A 23,581-nucleotide genomic window follows, 5' to 3' on the forward strand; every position below is an offset into this window, starting at 1 on the left:
TGTATATTCTAATATGTTTTCGGTGGAATTGTATATTATCAAAAAGCAATAATTATAAAAATAATAACAATAGCGACGGTCACAGTATTAATTATTAAATGGTAATTATTACATATTTTATATTATCTTATTATAATAATCGTGCATGGCGTACAGTATACGATGGCATTGTGGTGTAATAAAATACGTCGTTACAGTTAAAATAATTATTTTATATATTATTATTATTATTATTATATACGTAGGTACGATCCTCATGTACACGAGATATTACTATAATTTTATAAGGAGTCTGACGAAGAAATACAATAATAACACAATAGGTAGGTGATAATACAAATTGATGGATAATAAAATATTAAAATAACGTAAGCATGACGTGTTTGTGTGTATGTGATAGGTGGTTTATACCCGCTCGCGCGTGTGTGTAGGTGTGTGTGTGTGTGCGGTGTACGTGTGTGGGCGGCTCTGCTGAGGAAAAAAAAATTCAATAAATTGACGAATTCTCTTGCAAACGGTACATTATCCTCGTCGATGTCTGCACGTGCTGCTTGCCGATATATACCTATTTATAAATTATATATAAACATTTTTTTTTTATATATATTTCACAGTGCTGTAGTTGATTAGGACGTGTGTGCAGTTAAGCAAGACGGATGCCTTTGCTGTTGGGGCATTCGGTTTCCATTTTCATCGTGAGTTCTGCAACATAAAAATTAATACATAAGCGCGCAAAAAAAAAATAAATAATAAATAAAATGCACAATCCGCGTGGACTTACGAGTTAGTTCGTACACCAATTTAATATAATAATATCGTAACACGCAGTAAGTTCTGGTCAAACTATTTTGTATATATCGCGTATATTATTATAGGTACGTTGAAACATTATATTATTATTTCGGGCATAATAATAATAATAACGTCTATCGATCATTGCGGTGACGGTGGATCTATCGGTGGTCTCTATACATTATAATATAATAATATAATGTTATACGTAAGGTATAATACGCGTATACTGGATGTAGATACGGTTTATAAACATTTATATACTGAAGTTTTGAGATGCACCTAAACGTTTACGCCCCGAGCGTATTTCATAATTTATTCGCGGTTATGTATATCGAATGGCCAACAATACGGTTAAGCTATATTGCTCGTTGCACTAAAAACTTTCCACCCCAAATAGGTTTGGTCGCGCTTTAACATCGAGGGGTTTTTCCTTTCGGATTTATTTCTCAGCTCGCCAATTTATTTGCACTAAAAAATATTAGCTCAATCTCTGAGATTTCAATAGATTTTCAACTATACACGCACACACACAACAAGTTCTCTCAAACGAAATGCTTGAAGGTTTATTTTACGATTTGATTGGACATCACGTGACTCGGAGAATGTCGCGAACAGTTAAAAAAGATTGATTTTTTGTTTTTTGATCTGTCTACTACAACCACACGCAATTGATACTGCAGCGATCGGTCGATCTGCGTATAGAATCATTTTATATAACACCATTTATATATACACGATACGATATCGGTTCATAAATCGTCATGCTTAAACCACATTTTGTGGTTAAGCAATTAAAATGTTTTGCCGAGTTTTTTTGTCGTTGTTAAGTAAGTCCAATACAGATTATATTATTATTATAGACGTTGAAAGATCTTGGAACTTAACAATTTATATTGTATAAAATATAGTAAAATGTTAATGAAAAAAATATGCACTTGTGTTTAAAATTTAAAATAACAATGTAATAATTGTATATAAGTATTGGTCTGAGGAAGCTATTGTGGGTTACATGCTGTAGCGATATGAATTTTGTTTGTTTCGTCAGTGAACTCGTTTTTCGTTAGAAACACCGATTCAAAAGTTTCATATAACAACTCTATTAGAAATTTGACACATGCGCTACATTTAAGTCATTTGTGAAATTTCTCAGTGTAGTTTTCGAGAAACTTACAACACGACCAGTAGAATTTCTGACAAAATCATGCTTTGTAGAACAAAGTGGATTTCAGTTGCTCCGTTACACTATTGCAACGAATGCATAACGACCACTGCAGTTTCCACATTATAATATGTTAATATTATTATAGGCAGGTACCTGTTATAATATAATTTTCGTTCTAAATTTGAAATTAAGTGTTCGAAACTATTAAATCGTCGTGTATCTAGTCGAAGGTAGACGCTTTATGCTCTATATTCGATATATTATTGTATCTAAAAGTGATTACAATTTATACAACAATACATTTAAAAAAAAATGGTTTTTAAATTTAATACTATTTTGAAGTTTATGGGGATTTCTTAAACTAATTACGTTATTTATAATTGGTAAATCGTTTAATTTTAACCAATACATTTATAAATATGACACAAAGTTAATATATTACTATTTTGGGCTATTGAGTATACCAACTGATATTTTATATTCAAATATTTTAAATTACGTCTTTATAAAAAAAGTTTTTTATAAAATTGTAAAGTTGTATTGCACACTTCATAACGTACAATTAGTATTAATCATTTAATGGTACATACCGTGTTACTATTAAATTTTTTTATTCGAGAATAAAATATCAACATTGTTTTCCAGTGTTTCAAAACAATGAACACTTCCCAGTTCCCACAATCTAGATTGCTATTGTTCAAAAATCGATGTTTACATAATGGACTCATTCAGTTTGTATAGACACTATATTGAAATATATTATTTTGTTTGTCTTCCGTGAAGTTTTATTTTTTAAATTTTCACAATTCTATGTGGAATGAAGGAGTAATTGGCTTTAAAACGATGTGTGAATTTTTCAAGAAAACACATTTTAGACTGTGTTTCCGTTTTTCAATTTCATTTTATACGTATATAATAATCATAACAACAATAAAAATAATATAAAATAAATAAAGTGAACGATGTAAAAATAAATTTCGTTACGATCAAGTGCTTAGTTTTTTTTAAGAAAAAAATTACATTTATAAATAAAACGATAAATATTTTTAAGTGATTCAAAAGTTGTTTGAAAAATGTCATGTTCGATTTTATTATGATATCACGACGTTAATAATTTTGACCATCAATGTTATTCTAATCAAAATTATATAGTTGAAAATATTGGTAATACTGAATTATAATTTTTGAACGGGTTGAAAATCAATAATATTCGTAAAATAGTGTAGGGTAGGTTAATTAGTTTTAATCCTATTTAATTAAAAAATAAATAAATAAACTTATGGTTTTATAAGGACTTCTATGGATAAACTTGAGTAGCTCCCGTAATATTAAGTGAGTTATAAATTATAATGAATCTTATATCTTACTTATTTTGGTTGCGCAATTATCAATGTTTAAAATTCTAACTTTGTATAAAGGCACTAGAATTAAAATTGAAACACAATAATTATGTAAACAATCTAAAAATTCCAGATCACTTTTGTCATTGCAATCCGAGTTAATAATAGTAAATATTTTAATTTTTTTACATTATAAATAAAATATTATATTATGGGCTCTCACTGTTTCATACGCACTTTGTCTCCTGGGCTTAATAACTTTGAATACATATTATAAGAATCATTTTTTAATTTTTAATTATATACCTAATTACTATCTTCGTCATCGCCATTAATCATTAGATACCCACTACTTTCTTAGTTTATAATCAGCTGAAATGCATTACCTACCTATAGTTGTTGTTATCTCCTGGTTATCAGAACATAATAATATGGTATACCTACATGGCTACATAATATTTTACCTAACCTGCTCTCATAACGACGTGTTTTGTCAACTCTGTTAGTACGTGTTTAAAAAGTCCTAGCCTATCCTTCTATGCTGTTGTATTAGAATAACGCCCTTGAGTGTTCTCGAGAGTATTAAAAAAAACAAAATATTATATTATATTAGGTGTGAAAGTAGGAAGTAATTTCAAAAGCATGTTATACAATAATTTTATCGGTCTAAAGCTTTAATAACATGACATGTGGTGAAATATCAATCGAGAGGTTACACTCGGTTACATTGTCCTTACTGTATGAAAATGTTTTAACTTTAAAGTTTAAAGTGATGAAATCTGTTGTGCGGTAAAATGACCGTCGTTTAAACTTTAAGCATTAATAATTCTACCGTATTGTAAAGTGAATATACAGTGAATAATTAATATTTTTCTTTTTTCTAGTGTGGTAGCTTATAAACTACATCTATGAAATTACGTATGTTATCTACTCGTAATATAATTGACACAAACGAAACACCTCTTCTACCGGCTTCGGAACGAAACAATACACAAACGTTTTATTTTCTTGCGCCGGCCATTTCTAATAAAAATACATCGATTTTTAATAAATACAACTTATCAAAAGTTCTGATGAACCTAGAAGTTTAATCATTAAAGTAATAAGAAAATACTAAATTTGGCGTTTCCTGTTACTATAGATTTAAACCCACTGTTTAATATCAGCTCAAACTTTTAAAAACTTATTCGTTAGGTATGCATATTTTTTAATGAATTACAAAAGAAATTGAATAGGTATTATAGAACGATTCCTCCAATTATAATAATATAATTTTTTTTTCAGGAAATTTATTATTGCCAACGTTAGCCACTCGAAAATATGGTTTTTGGCTTTTTTTTTATTTGTAAATTAAATTTTGCATAGTAATAAATAGTAATATATTTTTTAGGTATCAAGTTTCATTGGTAAATAAAAATAGTTGATAAGTTTTCGTTTGAATACATAGACCGTTGCCATTTCAAGTTTAATCATTTGACTAATCCTTTAGGCCATTTACTTTGTATAGAGTTTATACATCACACACATTGAACATACCTAGTTGAAAATTAATAATACAAATACATCTCAATATTTCAGATATTTTTTTTTAAATTAAGAACCCATTTATTATTTTTTATGCATATATTTGGTAATTTTTTTATCATATTATTTGCATGCATAGTTTTGTGTTTTTAAATGTTTTTAATCCTAGACTTGTTACATCAGGTTGAGATTATCCCCAGTTTAACTTGGTGTGTAATGTTAGGCGTCGTCTTTTTCTCTAAAAAATAATGTATGTATAAATGGGTGTTCAAATTTCAGTTGATACTTTTTTACAAACAAGTCACATAATTAAATTATTTTTCGAAAATAATCATAAACAACATAATATTGTACGTAACTATCGAACATAGTTTTGTATGTATTTCATTTGAGACTTTAGTAAAAATAACGTGCCTCATAAAGAAATAAGTTTTTATTAAGTCGAAAACGTATTTGATTTTATCCCTGACAAAGATGAGGTACCTATGTGTTGAACATAAAGTCTTGCGGTTCAGTGACTCGTAGTTTCGCAATAAATAAAATGTGTAAGTGTGTAAATATATTAGACGAAAAAAAGGTTTGTCAGTCCTATTATAGTTTCTAGGATCAGAGAATAAATAAAAGTATTCTCCAGTTCAACGTTGTTCTTAATAGGTATTATTTTATTACAGTTGTCAGTTTGTCACGAAACGATTTTTACGGAAAAGGTAGATGTATATTACTATATTTCATAGCCATTTTATATTATGAATAATGGTTGACAATTTTCCAACAAATACCACCACCAAACTACCGTGTATTCGTATTAGCAGTGACTGATGAAGTGAATATAATTTTCCGACAAAAACATCTGACTACCATATAATTGTACTCTATGCACAATATTTCGAGTTGGGTTTTGTTGTTTAAAATTAGTGCAGATCATTCAAGATTTGCACCCAAATTAACCATACTCCTTCTAAGAAAACTTTAAACTAACCCGAATGGTTTCCAGTGAGTCTACTTCTATAAATGTGTAACGGCCAAATTAACCACAACCCAATGTGTTACACCTAAATAAATTATCAGATGACGCTGCACACCATCAATCTATGTTTATCGAACAGTCATTGTTATACAAGAAAAAAAATGATTTGTATACTATGTTTTTTAAAAATAGAAACTAAATATTTTGGAAACAATAAATGATTATTAGTTACAGTTTATGAAAGTTTTAATATTTTTTTAATAAGTATAGAGTTAATAGCACATATTGTATTTAAGTGTTGTAATATATTTTGTTTGATTTTAAAAATAGGAAAATTTAGAATTTTGGTGACGTAGTGGTGTAATAGTTCAGTGACTTCAAGAATTCAGACTTGAGTTTTTTTTAAATGTTATTATATCAAAAGACATGGGTGAGGGTCGAGTGTGCAATTTCTTGAAAGACGACCAGAATACCATCGACTGTTAATATTTATTTATTTATTGGAAGATTAACGTCAAACGACAGTTAACAGCGTAGCAAAGAAATATAATACATTTAAATACCCGCTTAAGATAAACAGAAGTAAAAGAATACATAGATACGCGGGTATAAAATATAAAAATACAAGCTCTGAGTATGTGAATAAGGGGTTGGTCACGGCAGTACGAAGTGGTGTGATTAGATATAGAAAAAATAAGCTGATTTCATGTAAAATATGAAGAAAATCCCAAAGAGAATCTTTCTAGAAAATTGGGAGACATCTTGCAGATACCCATTTTAAAGAGAACTGACAAAATTACTGTCAATCCGCTACATAATTGTGTTACGAGGAGAGAGATTTCATTTGTAGGACGTCACAGATAAGCGAATAGTCGCGATGGGTAGCTTGGATATTAAGAATATAAGAAGCGTGTTATGACTTATGATAAATACCTATTTTAACTTGTTCTATAGGTGAAGTTGGTAGTACGCAAGGAAAGGGTGCCATACAACCACAACATATTATTCTGGTCAGAGTAATTTATCAGTTTATGTATACACGTATATAGTTTAGTCCAAATCGATATGCTACATTACCTCCAAGAGATCCGTCCATCACTCCCCTTAAAATAGCAGATCCGACTGAAAGCGCTGGTTGACGATGCTACGTTAGTATAATAATAATATATTTTACCGTTTACTGTACGCTACTATTATATCTGATGTAAATATCACAATCTCGCTGTTACACACAAATACAGACGTAATGTTTGGCAGGGACGCGTCTCGGCAAGTCGGATGCAAACAAATAAAGCGTCCGGGATAAAACGGTCGTGGTATAGGTATAAAGCCAACCGAAACAGACACGTGTCTACAGGGACCAACTCAACATTTAACCGAGTAGGTATACATCACAATATTATATTATGACGCCCTAGAGTATCGCCGTTTAGTCGTATAATATCCGTGCGCGGGTGTACATTTTTACGACCACGTGCGGATTCATATCGGTTGAAAGATAAAAACGATAATGATAACGGAGTTGAAATGGGCGTACCGACAGTTCATTTTTTTTTTGCTTTTTTACCTAAAGAGATATACCCGTTTATTAATAATATAATAGGTTGCTGGTACCTAATTACTGAAATTATAGGCTTACGGTAACTAAACACTGAAATTAAATAGGTTCAAAATATTTCAAAAGCAAAAGGTGACGAGGAGGTTGATTCGTCTTATATAAATTAACATTGGGGTGGTTTACGATATTGTTATATTATTAAGTACGCGTTATATTAAGGTATACCTATACGATGTCATAATAATAATATCACACTGGCGCGCCCTATTTTTCGTACCTATATTATTATTATGTTGGAGAACGCCTAAAAACGTAGGTATACCGTCTTCGCAGGGGTGGTTCATCGAGACGGATTAACCGAGACGATTCGTCTTCTCTTCGCAGAAGTTCGCTTTAATTGGTTTCATTTTATTATTATATATACAAACGTAACACTTTAACTAATCGGTGCAATTACGATTCGTGCGCCGTTCCAGATTACGATTATTAATACAAGAAATTATTATACACGCACTCGCGATACGGAACGACAATAATATTAGTAACTGAGTAGAATATTGTTCGGTTGCTAAAGTACTCGGCGTGTGGACAACGGACGGAAATCTGCCGTGGTTCGAATATTATGTATAGTTGTAACGTAGCATTCGAGATTCAAATACATACTTATTGCCTACATTATATTATTGTGATATACGTGTTGGTAAATATTTGTAGTCAATGCGAATTAATTATTTCGAGAACAGAGCGTGGCATCATCTTCGTAATAACTATCGTTACTTATAGGCTATAGTATGATTTTTTTGTTTATTAAATAAGCAAACTGTTCACAACGTCGTTCAAATATAATTGAAATATATGTAAATAAATCTACGAACAAAATAATTGAAAGTCATTCCGAAAAATATTAGGTGTTAGGTAAGGCGGTTAAACATTTCAAACACGCATTGTAATAATATATGTAATGATCGGCTGGTTGTGTATGATAATAATATTACCTACAACCTACCTACATATTTTTTTTTTGTATATATTATGCAATATAAAATTCTGCAATAAACGGGCGCACGCATTTCATTCTTTTTTTTTTTCTATATCGAAACGCACGGCGATTGACGAGCACGCTATATAGTGGATTTTCCCCGGACATAATAATATTATATTCACACGCGACAGCAATTAGTTTTGCAGTTTTGCGTTAGTACATATATACCTATGTATGATATGCGTTTGGAATTCGAGTGTTTTAGCTTTGCGGGCGCAACGCGATGGTTATCGTTGAAGGGTGCCGCGACGAATTGAAATCGATCGATTCCCAGAGTGGGGAGGAGAAATAATAATAAAAAAAAAAAATTTGATGGGACGTAACAAATGGTATTTTGCTCGGTGCGAAAATACTGTTTCAGCGATCTGTGGGAGAGCCTATAATTGAAAACCAGGTTTTTGTTCGCTTTCTGCGTTAACGAGGTGTTTATTGAGTGTTTAGGCCACGGCGCACAACGGTTTTCAGGCACGATTTTGCATTAAGCTTTTGCTGACCATTATAGGTACCTATGTGGGGGCTGAAGTACATAAAATAATAATATATTATAGTCCATTAATATCGTCGACTATTATTGTCCTTTATACTCACTCGTGTTGTGCTCGCAGTTGTATTTCTCCATGACGCACTTGTTGCCGAAGCTCAAGTTCACTTTGGCCCCGTCGGATCCACAAATCGGGTTGTAATCGTCTGGGCACTCGGACTTGCATTTACGGGCTGGCGACAGCGTGGTCGTCGTGCTGGTCGTCTTCATCTTGTGGCTAGTGCCTATCTTCTTGTCACCGGCTGGACTGCCATTGACTGACACCAACGCGACGGTCAGACCTATACAAAATTATATTGTGCAGATAACTGTTGTTATTTTTGTATGATTATTGGATGGGTTATTAGGTTGTGTGTGTGTGTGTGTGTGTGTGTGTGTATGTTAGTTTTACCAATAGGTTCCTGTAAAGTATTCGTCGTTTAAATATCTCTTAACATTTTTTAGGGCATAGCATTAGTACACTATTGGAAAACTAACTGACAACATTGCATCAATATATATTTATGATTACTGCCCAGTTAAGCTGTACTACGACGTTATTTGTGCGAGGTTAATCGATAAGTCTTTTCCAAAGATTGTTGTAGGAGAGAGTATAAGACACGCTTTTGATGTTCATAAAAAAAAATAAAATGAAAATCCGGTACGTTTAAATTGTTATTGGCGTTAAATTATTGGTGTTTTTTTAGAATTTTGTATTTTTCTAAGACACGTTGTGACACGTATAAATACATGTTTCTATCCGGAACCTAACTTTAAGGGAATAATGCACTATATAATCACATTATGCATTATGTTATTATGAGTTATGTAACCACTTACATTTTATGAATAGCTGTCATGGAGCTGGAACCATTGAACAATTGATACATAGTACAAGACAATTACAGTATTTTTCAGTTTAGAGAACAAGAAGTGAAAAAGTCTTTCAAACATTAGATAAATTATGATACATTATAAATGTGAAACTATGGCTGGAAAAATGTCACATCGTAATTATTGTATTATCAATATAAGAGATTGTATTTAGGGAAAGATTAGTGACAAACTAATTATAATTACTTGAATTGGAAAAAAATTAATTCGCTTCACTACAAAATAGAGAAATTAAAATGGTTCTATATCAAAACAATTGAAGTTGTTATTTTATTTAGACTAAACATGCATTTCAAAACCATATTTACTATCTGGATTAACGAGCGTTATGAAAAAAAAAACAATAAAGTAATCTTATGTATTGTCATAATAAACACACTGCAGAGTTTCACATTGGTAACATAAAATGAAATAAAATATTGCATAGCACGGCCGCGTTTATTAAATTATTTGAATATCGACTCGTGTAGTCCTGTCATTGTCGCTATCTAAGACTAAGGTTAATAGTAGTATAAGATGTCATATTATACAACAATACTCGTCGTATAGCGATATATTATTTTGTATTTTCATCACTATTGCGTTACTTTCAAATATGATTTTAATATATTATATACCTACATAATATTATTATTCAGTGAAGAAAAAAGTTGCTCAATTTTTGTCACTTTTGAGTTAATAGTTAATACCAGCATATTGTGATAGAACATGATTCTCTTATCTCTCGCAAAATGTGTAGTAAATTATAAATTTTCATACGCTCGGTCCCGAAAAAAATTATTTGTTTGTTATGAAGTTTCGTTTTTGAATATTATTAACTTTTGTTTTTTATCAAACTGATACTATCTATGCGTGTGACTATAAAATAATAAGATGCGAAAGTGATGTACTGGTTTAGTGTCTTTAGACTCGAAATTATTTCTGAACACGCCTGTCGTCTGACTAAAAAATATATTTAATTATATTGGGAAAAAAAAGTATGTAAGTCATTGCCTATTTTCTTTTAACAGTAGGTATATTGAGTATAACAATATGGTTGGTTATTATCAAAAAATAGTGTTCAGTGGCTCCCCAAATTTATTTGGTTCACGCCTCCCCAAAAATAAAAAATATTCCTTCACCTACAATAAATAATATTAAATTAACGAGCAGGAGAAAACTATTTTATATTTTTTATTTTATTCAATTATAATTATGATCCAATAATGATTCAAAGAGATAAGATAAGAGTAACTTTACAACGATATAGTAGAGCATAAACAGTATAAAAATAAGCGTATTTATATGTATTTACTCCACGTCGCGCCACCCCGCTTCCATGGGTAAGAATTGCGCGTCGCACAGCGTGGGTTAACACAATATATTATACACAACCACTGGGTGATCGTATAAATAATATCTTAGGTCTTGGGTCACACATTGAGCAAAATATTAAGTTTAAAAAAAATCGAACAAAAAAATGTATAATATGTCTAATTATGTATTACTTTTTAGTGATAAGTGAAAACTCTATTTTTATATGCTAAATGTACAAACTATAAGCATGTGGAATATAATTTAGTACCTACTATATAATTGCAAATCATTTTGGTAAATTAATTGTGTTTGTTTAATTTAATTATGGAACCCAATATTATCTTTAGCAAAGAGTTCGAATGTTCAATATCATAATTATATAGATTTTTGTTGTCTGTCGAGGGCTTAAAGCCAAACAGAAATAAAATTTGATATGATAGAACGTAGATGAGTACTTACAACCATGATCCTAAACACAGGTATTATCTTAAGAAAGTTATTAAAAAAACCGCTGACATTTATAATTTAAAATTCAATAAGGCTCAAAGTACAAACATAAACGGAAGAATGAAATAACTGATAGTATAATATTATGTACTGTGTTAGTGTATTATTGTAGTCACCAGGTCCTATATAATTATCATGTCAGAAAGGAACCTTATTAACAATTAGTCTTAGTTCAAAGGCGAAACATTTTTTAATTTAATATGTTTCGCGATATGGACTAAAACATAGGTATAAGGTATAACTAATACACACTTAGCTGCCTATAATAGACGGATTGAACACTATTTATACTTTCATACCGAAATATCTCGATTAATTAAACTATATTGTCTTCAATGTTTTCAGCAGCTGAATGTGTTGAAATTAAAATACATAATATCGTGCTGTCAACAAAATGTAATCTAACACGGTGAAGTTCTTTTAACATGGTGAAAACTTTTTACATCACTCACACACACTGAGTAGGGTATAAATGTTTTTTTTTTAATTTGTATTTTGTTCCAAGAGTTTATAACCCGTTGAAAGTTGCACGTGTGAATTTATTATACTATATTATATTGTAATTTGTAGTTGTAAATTTAAAATTGAAATCGATCTAACACGAAAACGTTTCATACCTATATAAGCAATATTATGCATTTCATTTCTGAGTGAAACTTCTCGTTTCTAGCGGTCTAGTTAATATGGTACAATAGGTAACTATACTATTGTTGATAATAATAATAATAATAATAATACAAATGATATCGACTTACCTACTATCAAGACTAGCGTTAAAGATTTCATGATGTATGTTTGCGTTGTTTATACGTCTTGTCTATGATTATCGTGCACTTAGCGGGACCAAACGTTTTGTTCGCCGGACGACGTAGTGCAGCTCTCTTATATAGACGGTTCTCCTACCCATAAATGTATTACTTTATTTTATTTTTCCTGTTGACCGACCGACGTGAGAAAGGTCATACCTATATTGTACTTGCCGCTACAATATAATTGGTCGTCCCTCCACCGCCGTCGCGGCTTCTGTCCATCAATTATGTAACAAAACTGCAATGCATACACATTATTATGTTTATATACAAAGGATGTGCTTTGTGTGTGTTTGTGTTTGTTTTTTTTTTATCTCGTTCGTCTGTCTACTAGGCAAATGCGTTTTGGAAATGATTTGTGTTCGTCACGATGTGAATATTGTGGCACGCTTCGTTAAAAATGACTTTGACCCGTCGCAAGGTTATGCCAATAAATTTATCGTCCGAGACGGGTTCCGTATGCGTACATCACGACGTCGTCGAGGAGTCTTTGTTCGAAAACAATATTAACAATACGTTCGTCTCGAATAAAATGCATTGGCGCGTGGATCGGGTACAAGCAATGCTCGTTTTTACAAAAACTTTGTAAGCGAATTAGGATTTTCTTCACAGCAAAGGTGCCTAATATTATTATAGTATCAAGTGATTCACAGAAGTACAGCATTTTAAAAATAATACAGTAAAGTGATTATTGGAACATCGAATAGAATGGAGATTATAATGAATAACCAATCACTAATCAGTAATCAGTCATATTTTCGTTTTTGTACTCCACTCCATTTTCTTTATCCGCCGTACGTCATACTCTGGTTCGGAATCGATACAATTGCGACCAAACTTAAAATAAATGTACATCAAATAAATCTGAACAACTTCTGCAGCAGTGTAGCTTGTATAATAATATAGTGGTAGTATAGTACCCAGTTAAGGCAAGATAATGATTTCACTAATGATTGTAAATTTTGATTTATAAAAACAAAAATTCGTAACTTTATAAAAATAAAAATGAATAGTCAATCTTATTATACTGCCAATTTAATCGCTTTGATATCATATTAAAAAATTATAATGGACAATGTACAACATGGCAATAAGTCGTATACCTTATGATAGTGTTGCAGTTGTATTGTATTCATAAGGGGTGAACGCAGTGGCGTGCCTACTTGTGATAGTGGGGGGAGGCAGGGAATTATGTTCAGTTACACAGTATTCCGTCACATTTTTACTTAAATATCATACGTCAGGGTTGTCCGACCCGCGGTCCTCAAAGCCTTTTTTATTGACCCTTCTTAGAATATAATATAATATTATGTAGTACATAATATATTTAATAACTATATAGCCGTCTGTATAGTCTATTCATGTGTCTCATAAGACATAGTTTAATATGTCTTGTGTGACACATGAATTGACCATGCATACGGGCATTAGTATTTCAAATGTATAAGTGTGATGAATTTAAAAAAAAAAAATAAGGCGGTGGGAGTTGGCGTGGCGGCAGTTGGTCATATTATACTCATATCGCCGACTAACAACGACATAATAATAATACATATTCTGAAGTATTCTATAATGTGAAAACATTATAATATTATAATATTATGTTTGTTATAAAATAAAATACGCACAAAAATATTATTTTTCTTTTAGCGGCCCCCCTAGTGTTTATAATATATGATGCTTAAATTGACCCACCAATCATAAACGTCAGACCACCTTGTCATAGTACGTCATGTATACGTATAAATTCGTTCCTACAGTGCTGGCTTTCGCCAATATGGGGTGACCTACAACCTCAGATCGTCATCGATACACCCACATCGGAGATTCGGGATTGGTAAAGTGGGTCCAAGGTGCGGTGTGAGTGATCGGCACGGTTTTGCGTACACACGTTCAAATAATGTTATGTATCGTTGGACTTTGAGAGCGAGGAGGTGGAATACAGAGGACCTTGATAAGAAAAAAAATCTGAAGTTCAAAGATTGGTTCGGAGGAAACCGAGTTAAACGAATTACACTGGTGTCATTGTTGTCGCCGTCGGCCGACCCTATATTGCATTGGGAATATAATTTAACCTATTACACGACCATTGTTGTTGAATTTTCTTTGCACGACCGCTTCTAAACTGCTCTTCAGACCGCCACCACCACCGCACTATTATACGAATTTCCAGACTCTCGTCGTCGTGATCCGTCCAATATTCTTCGTTTAACACAATTAAATTATTATTTACGTTCAACTTTATCTCACAAAAACTCAGTTGCTTTAAAAACAATTGCGTTTTATCACGTACGTATAAGTACTAAATAATTTATTATTGTGAGTAAAACAGTAGTTATCGTATTATGAGATGCAATATAATATTATTGTATTACGTCAACCATATATAAATAATCTTAAAATACAATATAACATTAAAACACAATAATTTGTGCTGTGATATTGGCGGTGAAAATATACATATTTATATAAAAATCAATCGTTTATCTATTTGTATCAGAAGCAGTCGTGAAATTTTGAAATCCCATCATGCGCGAGTAATGCGTTGGGTCGTCGTCACGCAAGTCCCGATGTAGCTGAATTCGGTGACTGTAAAACAAAACAAACGTAATAATATTACACCATACAGCATTTTAAAATAATAATATTATAACAACACTATAATAATATTATAATCACGAATAATATTAGTATAAAGTTATAATAATATTTTTAAGCAAACATTTGCTGTCTGGGTTATGGCGTATTGACATTATTTAATTGCATGTATAAGACATGATATTTTGTATATTATTAATTTACGTTCGTAAGTATTATAGCGTGAATTGTGTACCTATAATAATGATCACATACATTTTGTTCAAATAAATAAACAAATATAATATAAGCTTTCCGAGAAATAAATTAATTTAGACGCAGTTCGGAATTTTTTTTCAGAAAATCGTCTATATTAGAGTTACAAATTAAATGTATTACGAATGAATAATTTAAAATATTAGGGATTTCATGTTTGAGGAACTCGAGAATGGTTTATACATTAGTTCAATGGTTTATGTTTAACTATTAATTGAATCTCAAAAAAAATTGAAGTAAACTGAAAGTATAATACAATATTAATATATTATAGTGTATACTGTACACGCCTACTACAAAATAGCACACTTGTGTAATATAAATAAATAGATAAATAGTTTCCATCCCAAGCAAGTATAATAAAATAAAAAATATTATAGTTACTTAAGTTGGTTTGATTGATCGAGTTACAAATAAAAGAACAATACTTACTTATACCGCAGTTGGCGACACAATCCAAAAATCTTCTGTTTTGGTATGTTTGAGAATCACTCCCACAGACGGGATTGTATTCGTTTGTAATCCTTTCCCTGCAGGTCGCATTGCACATGTTTCTCTGTTCTTCACTTGCCTCATCACTGTTTGACGAAGTCGTGCTGGTTTGCACTGGATTTTGATTGGTGGTCGGCTGTGTAGGTGGTCTGTTACCTTGATTGGTGATCGGCTGTGTAGGTGGTCTGTTTTCTTGATTGTTTTGTCCTTGATTATTACCATTGGTACCCCATTGGTTTTGACCCTGATTATTACCGTTGGTGCCCCATTGATTTTGACCCTGATTATTACCGTTCGTACCCCATTGATTTTGACCCTGATTATTACCGTTCGTACCCCATTGGTTTTGACCCTGATTATTACCGTTGGTGCCCCATTGATTTTGACCCTGATTATTACCGTTCGTACCCCATTGGTTTTGACCCTGGTTATTACCGTTGGTACTCCATTGGTTTTGATTACCAAAGTTCTGTTGTTGGTTAGGTCTTTGATTGGACCATTGGCCTTGGTTTCCACCAGATGGTCGGTTATTACCTTGGGGTTCAAGCCCAGCAAATGGATCTTCGTCGTTTGGCATCGGTGGTCTCGGACGACGGTTTCCTTGTCTTATAGTTCTTCTGGATGGCGGTCGTTCATTTTCAAAGTTCCACGATGAATGTCGATGTCCTGAACTCAGTGATTCGGGAAATACGACATCGTCTGCCGGTACTTTACCGTAAACGGATAAAGTCGTCAGTCCAAAACATACTAAAAATTGATAATTCTTTAATTAAAATTATACGACTATATAACATACTTAATATATTATAAAGGTTAACTGGTTTAAGGTATGATCACGGATATCTACTAATAGTAGATAACCATGGTTATGATTCAGGTACCAATATAATATTATATTATCAGTTTAGAGTTTTTTTCTCTCATATGGCAATCTAGAATTGTATTAGCTCATGTGCCATCCACCGATTTAAATAATAATTAATAAACATCAATAATGTAGTAATACCAAAAGCATGCCAAAAGTGGTTTTAAATATAGTAAATATACCTATTAGGCAATTTATATTTAGGTACCTAATCAATCGGTACCTGAATATACCACCGAAATTCCGCATATGAATATTTAATAAATATAGGTAGTATTTGCTTGAACTAAAGAAGTGATAATTACATACTCGTTAATCAAGTTCAAGTATAAAAAACAACTGAAGTAAATAATTCGCATGGATTGAAAAAAATGTGTCTTAGGTACTCGTATTTTATAATTGTTATTAAGTTTTATAATAGGTACATTTTTTTAGTATCAAATTATCGGCAAGTTAATTGCGTTCAAGAAATCTCCATATAAGTAAAAATATAATATATTTTTATTTTTAAATGTTAGTCGGATGACGTATCAAATAGACAGTATGTTTGACGTCAATTGTTTTTATGTTTTAATACGCCTACTCAATTTCATTTAATATAAATTATACTATTATGTCAAATACATAATATAATAAAATATATTGAATTACAGTTTATCTAAATTATAAACATAACATGTTCTGAACATCTGAACACCATTAACAGTATAATGGGTATTCGTTTAACAAAAAAAAAAATCTAGTCATTTAAATACTATTAATATTTATATTGATAATATTTGTAAATATTTTTTTGTTTACCACATGGCACTTCAAGACAAAAGTTCAACTATAATATATTTCAAGTGCATTATTTTTACATACTGTTTTTGGAACTCGGGCCACTCAATCGCTAAGTGCAGAAGCTTGTTTAATATGTATGTGTAATTAACAAGTTTGTACGAAGTATTGAGGGGCTTTCATTAATGATATTGGTAGGTATCTAGTTTTATGGAAATTGCCTGCGAATACATGTTTTGTACGTTATGGATTTATGTGAACGGACCTTTAATTTTTTTTTTGTACTTATCCATAATATTATAATTTTAAGAGGTTATTCTTGAAATTTTATACAAACATATTAATCAATAATTGAATAGTAGATTCTTTGTTCTTGACCTTCAGTATCTCTAAAAATTATTTTTTTTTTTTTTAATCATGAAATACAGTCATTTTTTTGTAATAATGACTGAAAATAACCTTGTGTACACTTGACACGTTTGATGTTTGTCGAGGTTTGATAATCATAATAATTATTATAATAATCATAGAAATAATTATCACGTTCATTAGTATAATATCGAACTAAACAATTACTCATTGTAAATATTTCTAAACTAGGGCTACTGAATTGGTAAACCTGATGGAGTTGTGACAGTTTTTAAAAACGCGTTTTTTTTTTAAAACCTTTATTTTTTATAAGCTCCTCTCACTTGGACGTTACTTTGCTACCTACCTATATATATATTTTTAATATTAATTTTTATTTTGTTATTAAGTATTAATATCGTTAAATATAATTAAACGGTTTTACCTATAATTATTTAATATTAGTGATTATAGTTCATAGGTTTGTAGATTCGAACGGCACTTAACAAATATTTGGTGTTTATAATTTATAATGTAGGTACTTTATTCGTAATTTCTCATGGACTGCAATTGTCTAGAAAGTTTGGAAAAGTTTAATTCATATATCTCAGGGAAAAACGTTGGAAACTTTCTAGACACTCAATACAGGATTTTCGATTATGCAGTCTATTTTTATTTTTACGCCTTGTCTTTTTTTTATATATATATAAGTTATTAAATTATCATTTATAAGATATTTTAATGATGTATTTTTTATTATTTGTATACTTAATCGTTAAAGACTATTATTTTTAGAATTTTAACTAAAAACCCTAATGAATATAGCCAAAAAATAGCTGCAGTCATTTTTATTTTGCGAATTCACCAGTTACATTTTATTTTCTTTGAAAGAAATCAATGAAAATTATTCGTTTGGAAAATCATAATAATATCACATCTTTGAAAAAATCATCAACTACAGAGAATACAAATAATTAGGTATTGAGATATTTTCAATTTATGACAGATCTTGAAAACAGCTACAATTGTATAGTCAATAGGTTTCCTCCCTTCCCATATTATTATCATCTAAAATATTGGCATCGGCGAGCGACTGCAGTGTACGGCTGTGAATTCACTGACACTCCCCTCTTATATTAAATTACTTTTTCTATAAAGCTATACGAGTATTCGACCGAAGTAAATGATATTAATTTAATGTTAATTTAATGCGATTATAATATTATTATTTGTCTCCAATGAGTACGTTTTCTCAAAATTTAAATTAAACTGAAATGCATTTATACTCAATTTTAAATTGTTATAATATTGTGATATTGGCTTATTTATAAAAAAAAAGCTACATTACTAATACTCTAACTCTACCAGTGTTGGATCATATTATTTAAATATGACTGATGTCTGATAGAAAGCTATTGATAGATAACGTTTAAACGTTTAATACATTTACATAATAATACATCAGTATTGTATAAATAATGATATTTAATAATAATAAGTACGTTAGAATACATAAGTTAGGATGTTATTATTTTGAAAAAATATCATAATGTTTTGTTTCAACGTTTCACACGAGTACAAAGTGTTAGTCAACCTATTCTATTTATTTATTTTTGATGAATTTTCGACCGATTGCATTGCTGACCGTGTGTAGAACATTGTTGTTCTATCGTAAGTGACGGATATAATATATATAACTTGTAATCGAATAAATTGAATTCATAGGTAAGTAATGTTCGAAAATTATTTTGAAAATCGATGTAATATTAATATATTATTATGATGTTATATTGTCATTTACAGCTAGGATATACCGGAAATATATTGAAAATGTTAACACCAAACAAAACGTTTCGATCTAAATATGTAGGTATACTTATATCGAACACTTACTGCAGTCTTTTCGTCAAAAATACACGTCATCGTGTTAATAAAGCGAGAACCCTCGTTTGTAAGATTTTAGGTATTACCCATTAATCCCAAGAAAGGGATCCACTGATTCCGCCCATATGTAGTATTGATTCCGAGCACAGTGGTGGTTTTAAAACAACCCTTCGATTCCACCACCTTATCTGTGGCCATCAAGCCTTAACTTTGTAAATTAATCAAAAAATACATTTGCATTCAAATTATTAAGGTATATTGTGTTTAAACATTAATTATTGTTAAAATATTATTAAAAATTCGACAGTAGTCAGTGACATGTGATGATGAATTTGAATTTTCTGACTAGCTTAGGACAATATATATCAAAGTCAAGCCTACGCGTCGTTATTTTCACTAAAATATCCAGAATATAGTGATGAGCAAACAAGAAATATTAAAAGTCAGTATTGTCGATAAATTTATATTATATTATAATTCGTAGAATAGGTAATAGTTATATAATATATTATAAAGCTATATGTATAAATAAAATAAAACAGTATATTACTATACTATTACCAATAATGTGAATCTAAAAACGATTGAAGAAATTACGATTTGCTAGTTTGGTTTGGCAAGTTTATATTTTCCTCATGTTCACTTATTTCTTGTTCGACGAGTAGGTAATTTTTTTGGTAAAAAAAATAACAATTGCTCAACCTTGAGTTATTTAAATGGCTAAATGTACATCTCCAAGTTTACGGAATCGATAGGTCGTTTTAAATCTACCCGTACTGGCGACAACGATGTTCCTTTTTTTCTGATAAAAAGAGTTCCAGTAGAATCAATGATATACCGTGAACCAAAAATTGTATAGATTAATTTGTTTGGTCATTGTATTTTAATATACATGTTATATTATTTATATTTTACAATTTATATGAAGCATATTTTACTGTGTTATGTATAATATCAAAAAATAATTTTTAAGATACATTTTCAATTAACTGTTGAAGAATAATTGTTACAAAAACTCGCATTTTGTTTATGTACATCTCAATCGTGTTGATTTTAAATAATATCATAAAAGAAAAATGTGTTCAATATTATATTTTAGTCACCTATATTATGATAATAATATATTCTAGTTGGATGTTCTAGTAACGACATTGCGAATAAAATCAATAGGGCACTAATGTTCTATGAACAATGCACTTAGCGATCGAATGCCGCACCCTGTAGGTACTCGTATAATTAGTATTAATGACAGATAATGATAATAACGTTTTCTAAATAATATTATGAATACACGGATGAATCACATTTTTATACGTAAATGAATAAATAATAATCATTATGTACCATAATATCATATTAAACCCAGATCAGAGAAAATATTATGCTTCCGGATTCACTGTTGACAGCATTCAACCAGGACCCCAACTCAATTGCCACTGCAATCAAATTAACCATCACCGCCAATCTTCTCAACATGATTTAACATTAGGTACTATCTTATTGTATTTTCGACCAGTGTTTAAGTTTATTATTATTATTATCATCTGTACATCATTATAATAAATAATAAATAATCACCCAATGGCCGTGTCGCCGAGGGCTTCATCAATAATTTAAAAAAAAAAATCATAATACAACATTTATACCTATAATAGGTAGATAATATAGATATTATAATGTTAAAACAATATTCGTTTGGGAAGTTAATACTACGATTAAGTATAAAATATGATTGCAAAGGTACAACAAACAAAATACCGTAGAAAACCCTGCCACTGAATCACCCCTGAATACCACCACTGTTATAAAACTGTTTTTAATATGAATCGTATTAATTACTTATCTACTTACGGAATAATACGACGTACAGTCGACACACCGACATCGTTGTTGTTAGCTGTTCGATCACGAATTTACACTGAGACGATCTCGCGATCGTCCCATATGACGCCACTATTATCGTGATAATATTATTATTATTATTATGGTCACAAGATATACGCTACCAATGTATAAAAACCATTAAAATCTGTTAATTTACACGACTGCGGCACGAAACCGGTTTTGCATTAAAGGTTGTTGTTTTCGTATTCGTGCAGATTGTGCAAACGGAAAACCTGTGTTCTGAGTAAACAGAAATCAAATCAATTATTATTTGTGTATAATAATGTAGGTAATATTATACATATTTTATACCATAACCATTAACCATATTATCATATTACAATCCGACGAGAATTAAACATGGTCTCTGCGCTCACTTGGATGACGTATCCGCATGTACCTAACCAGGTACCTACCATGTACATTTAATACGTTTGGCCTCTGGCGAACACATATATAATTTATTATACAAACAAAATAATTATGAAAATCGTATATTTTTTTACTAGGTATCACTGAATATGAATGGAAATAAAAATTATGATACATTTGAAAAAAAGACATGCATAAAAATGATTTAAGAGTTTAATCAAAACCGATTAAAATCTATACTAATAATGAATTGTTAGTATTTATAGTGATTTTATTTTTTCTGTATTTATAGTTGAATATATTTATTTGAAATAAAATTGAAAAATCAATTCACTAACTTAAAATTCACCTAAGTTCCTAAGTTAATCTAAACGAACGGTAAAAATAAAATAAAATAAATGAGTCCAAATAAGTGTAAACAATATAGGAATGTCTAGAAAATATTTTTGTTTATGTGTGTTGAATTTCATTAAATATAATTTGTATAATGTCTTATACATTTTTAATGGTGAAAAAATTGTTAGTATGGTACACGATTTAAGATAGAGAAATAATAAATTATTGCATTCAAAGAATATTTCTGTGGAGACCTTGGCTTACAAAAAATGTTAAAAATGGGATTTTTTTATGTTATTTTGCATTTAGGATAGTTAAAAAATAAAATAGAAAACTTGTTGAGAAATAATATTGAAAATGATCTCTTTAAAATAACTACACGCTTGATTGCATATTTTCTGATCCATACACACAAAAAAAATTAAATACTATTTTTCACGAACGAGTGGTTCCAACCTAAGACCATCCGTAAATACTGAAATAGAAAACTTCAACAATTTCAATATCACATATTATTTACGTAACGTTCCGTGTCGTCAGTGGCGTATTTACGGTGGGGGGGGGTCCATGGGGTCCGGATCTCTCCCATTGACTCGTGTCTCGTACATGTTAAATTTTGTGTTTTTACAAAATTAAGAAAAACAAATTTTATAATACGGTACGAGGGATTTTGTAAAAACTTTTCGTCGCCTCAATTGTTAAAATTTTCAATAAATATTTTTTTTTTGTTATAAATTTACATTGCCAGTATTACATTGTGATTTTGGGCAAGCGCAGTATTTACATTGGCACAGAAAATCTCAAAATCCCCGTTTGAGCAACTCCCTGGGTGAGGCTAAAAGGGTGAAAAATTTTTTACGACTTATTTTCGTACCTACCAAATGTACAAAAAAAATGTTATCCGAATCGGTCGAGCCGTTACGGAGGAGTTCGTACATTAAAACCGTGCACGAGATTTTTATATATTAAATGATTAAAAACTCAACAATTTTACATGGACTTATGGAGCTCTCTACAGCTCTGTGTTCCGAAAATGATCTGGACCCTCCCCATAAAAAATTCCTAAATTGTGTTTATCACAGTGTTTACATACCTTTTAAGTCATAACAATTCTGACGAGATTCGATATAGTATGGTGGCAGAAGATTTTTACATTAATATAATGTATGAACCGCGAAACATGGACGACCTCAAGGTCAGTAGTGACTATAGTGTTTATATTATAAAACGGCTTGTTAATTTTTTTTAATAACAATATACGCCATATAAATGTATAAAATATGTTTCCTACTTAAACATATTATACTTTCCTAATTGCTTATAATATAAATATATGTCTTGGCAAACTTCTAT

At 30.5% G+C, this 23,581-nt stretch overlaps 2 protein-coding genes across 2 annotated transcripts; both read right to left on the reverse strand.

Annotated features, from left to right (window-relative positions):
• Window positions 1-196: 196 nt before the first annotated feature.
• LOC132944370 (uncharacterized) lies at window positions 197-12,517 on the reverse strand. The gene is made up of 3 exons (XM_061013676.1): window positions 12,361-12,517; window positions 8,977-9,210; window positions 197-702 (listed from the first exon to the last, which is right to left on the reverse strand). Exons 1-3 carry the CDS (start codon window positions 12,389-12,391, stop codon window positions 644-646), a joined length of 324 nt encoding a protein of 107 aa, XP_060869659.1. The 5' UTR covers window positions 12,392-12,517; the 3' UTR covers window positions 197-643.
• A 2,240-nt stretch (window positions 12,518-14,757) lies between these two features.
• Window positions 14,758-21,646, reverse strand: LOC132944369 (putative uncharacterized protein DDB_G0286901). The gene is made up of 3 exons (XM_061013675.1): window positions 21,488-21,646; window positions 15,700-16,506; window positions 14,758-15,003 (listed from the first exon to the last, which is right to left on the reverse strand). The coding sequence occupies exons 1-3, from the start codon at window positions 21,519-21,521 to the stop codon at window positions 14,942-14,944; spliced, it is 903 nt and encodes a 300-aa protein (XP_060869658.1). The 5' UTR covers window positions 21,522-21,646; the 3' UTR covers window positions 14,758-14,941.
• Window positions 21,647-23,581: the final 1,935 nt, after the last annotated feature.

The sequence above is a fragment of the Metopolophium dirhodum genome, chromosome 5 (genome assembly GCF_019925205.1).
Source record: "Metopolophium dirhodum isolate CAU chromosome 5, ASM1992520v1, whole genome shotgun sequence".
Taxonomy (NCBI): domain Eukaryota; kingdom Metazoa; phylum Arthropoda; class Insecta; order Hemiptera; family Aphididae; genus Metopolophium; species Metopolophium dirhodum.

Bases quoted from the DNA above. Each gene is read 5' to 3' on its own strand.
- LOC132944370 (XM_061013676.1), bottom strand. From the start codon at position 12,391: ATGAAATCTTTAACGCTAGTCTTGATAGTAG. The intron at 9,211-12,360 runs GTAAGTCGATAT...AATTTTGTATAG, and splicing joins AACGCTAGTCTTGATAGTAG to GTCTGACCGTCGCGTTGGTG. The intron at 703-8,976 runs GTGAGTATAAAG...TTTATGTTGCAG, and splicing joins CAACTGCGAGCACAACACGA to AACTCACGATGAAAATGGAA.
- LOC132944369 (XM_061013675.1), bottom strand. From the start codon at position 21,521: ATGTCGGTGTGTCGACTGTACGTCGTATTATTCC. The intron at 16,507-21,487 runs GTAAGTAGATAA...ATCAATTTTTAG, and splicing joins ACTGTACGTCGTATTATTCC to TATGTTTTGGACTGACGACT. The intron at 15,004-15,699 runs GTAAGTATTGTT...TTTGTTTTACAG, and splicing joins TGTCGCCAACTGCGGTATAA to TCACCGAATTCAGCTACATC.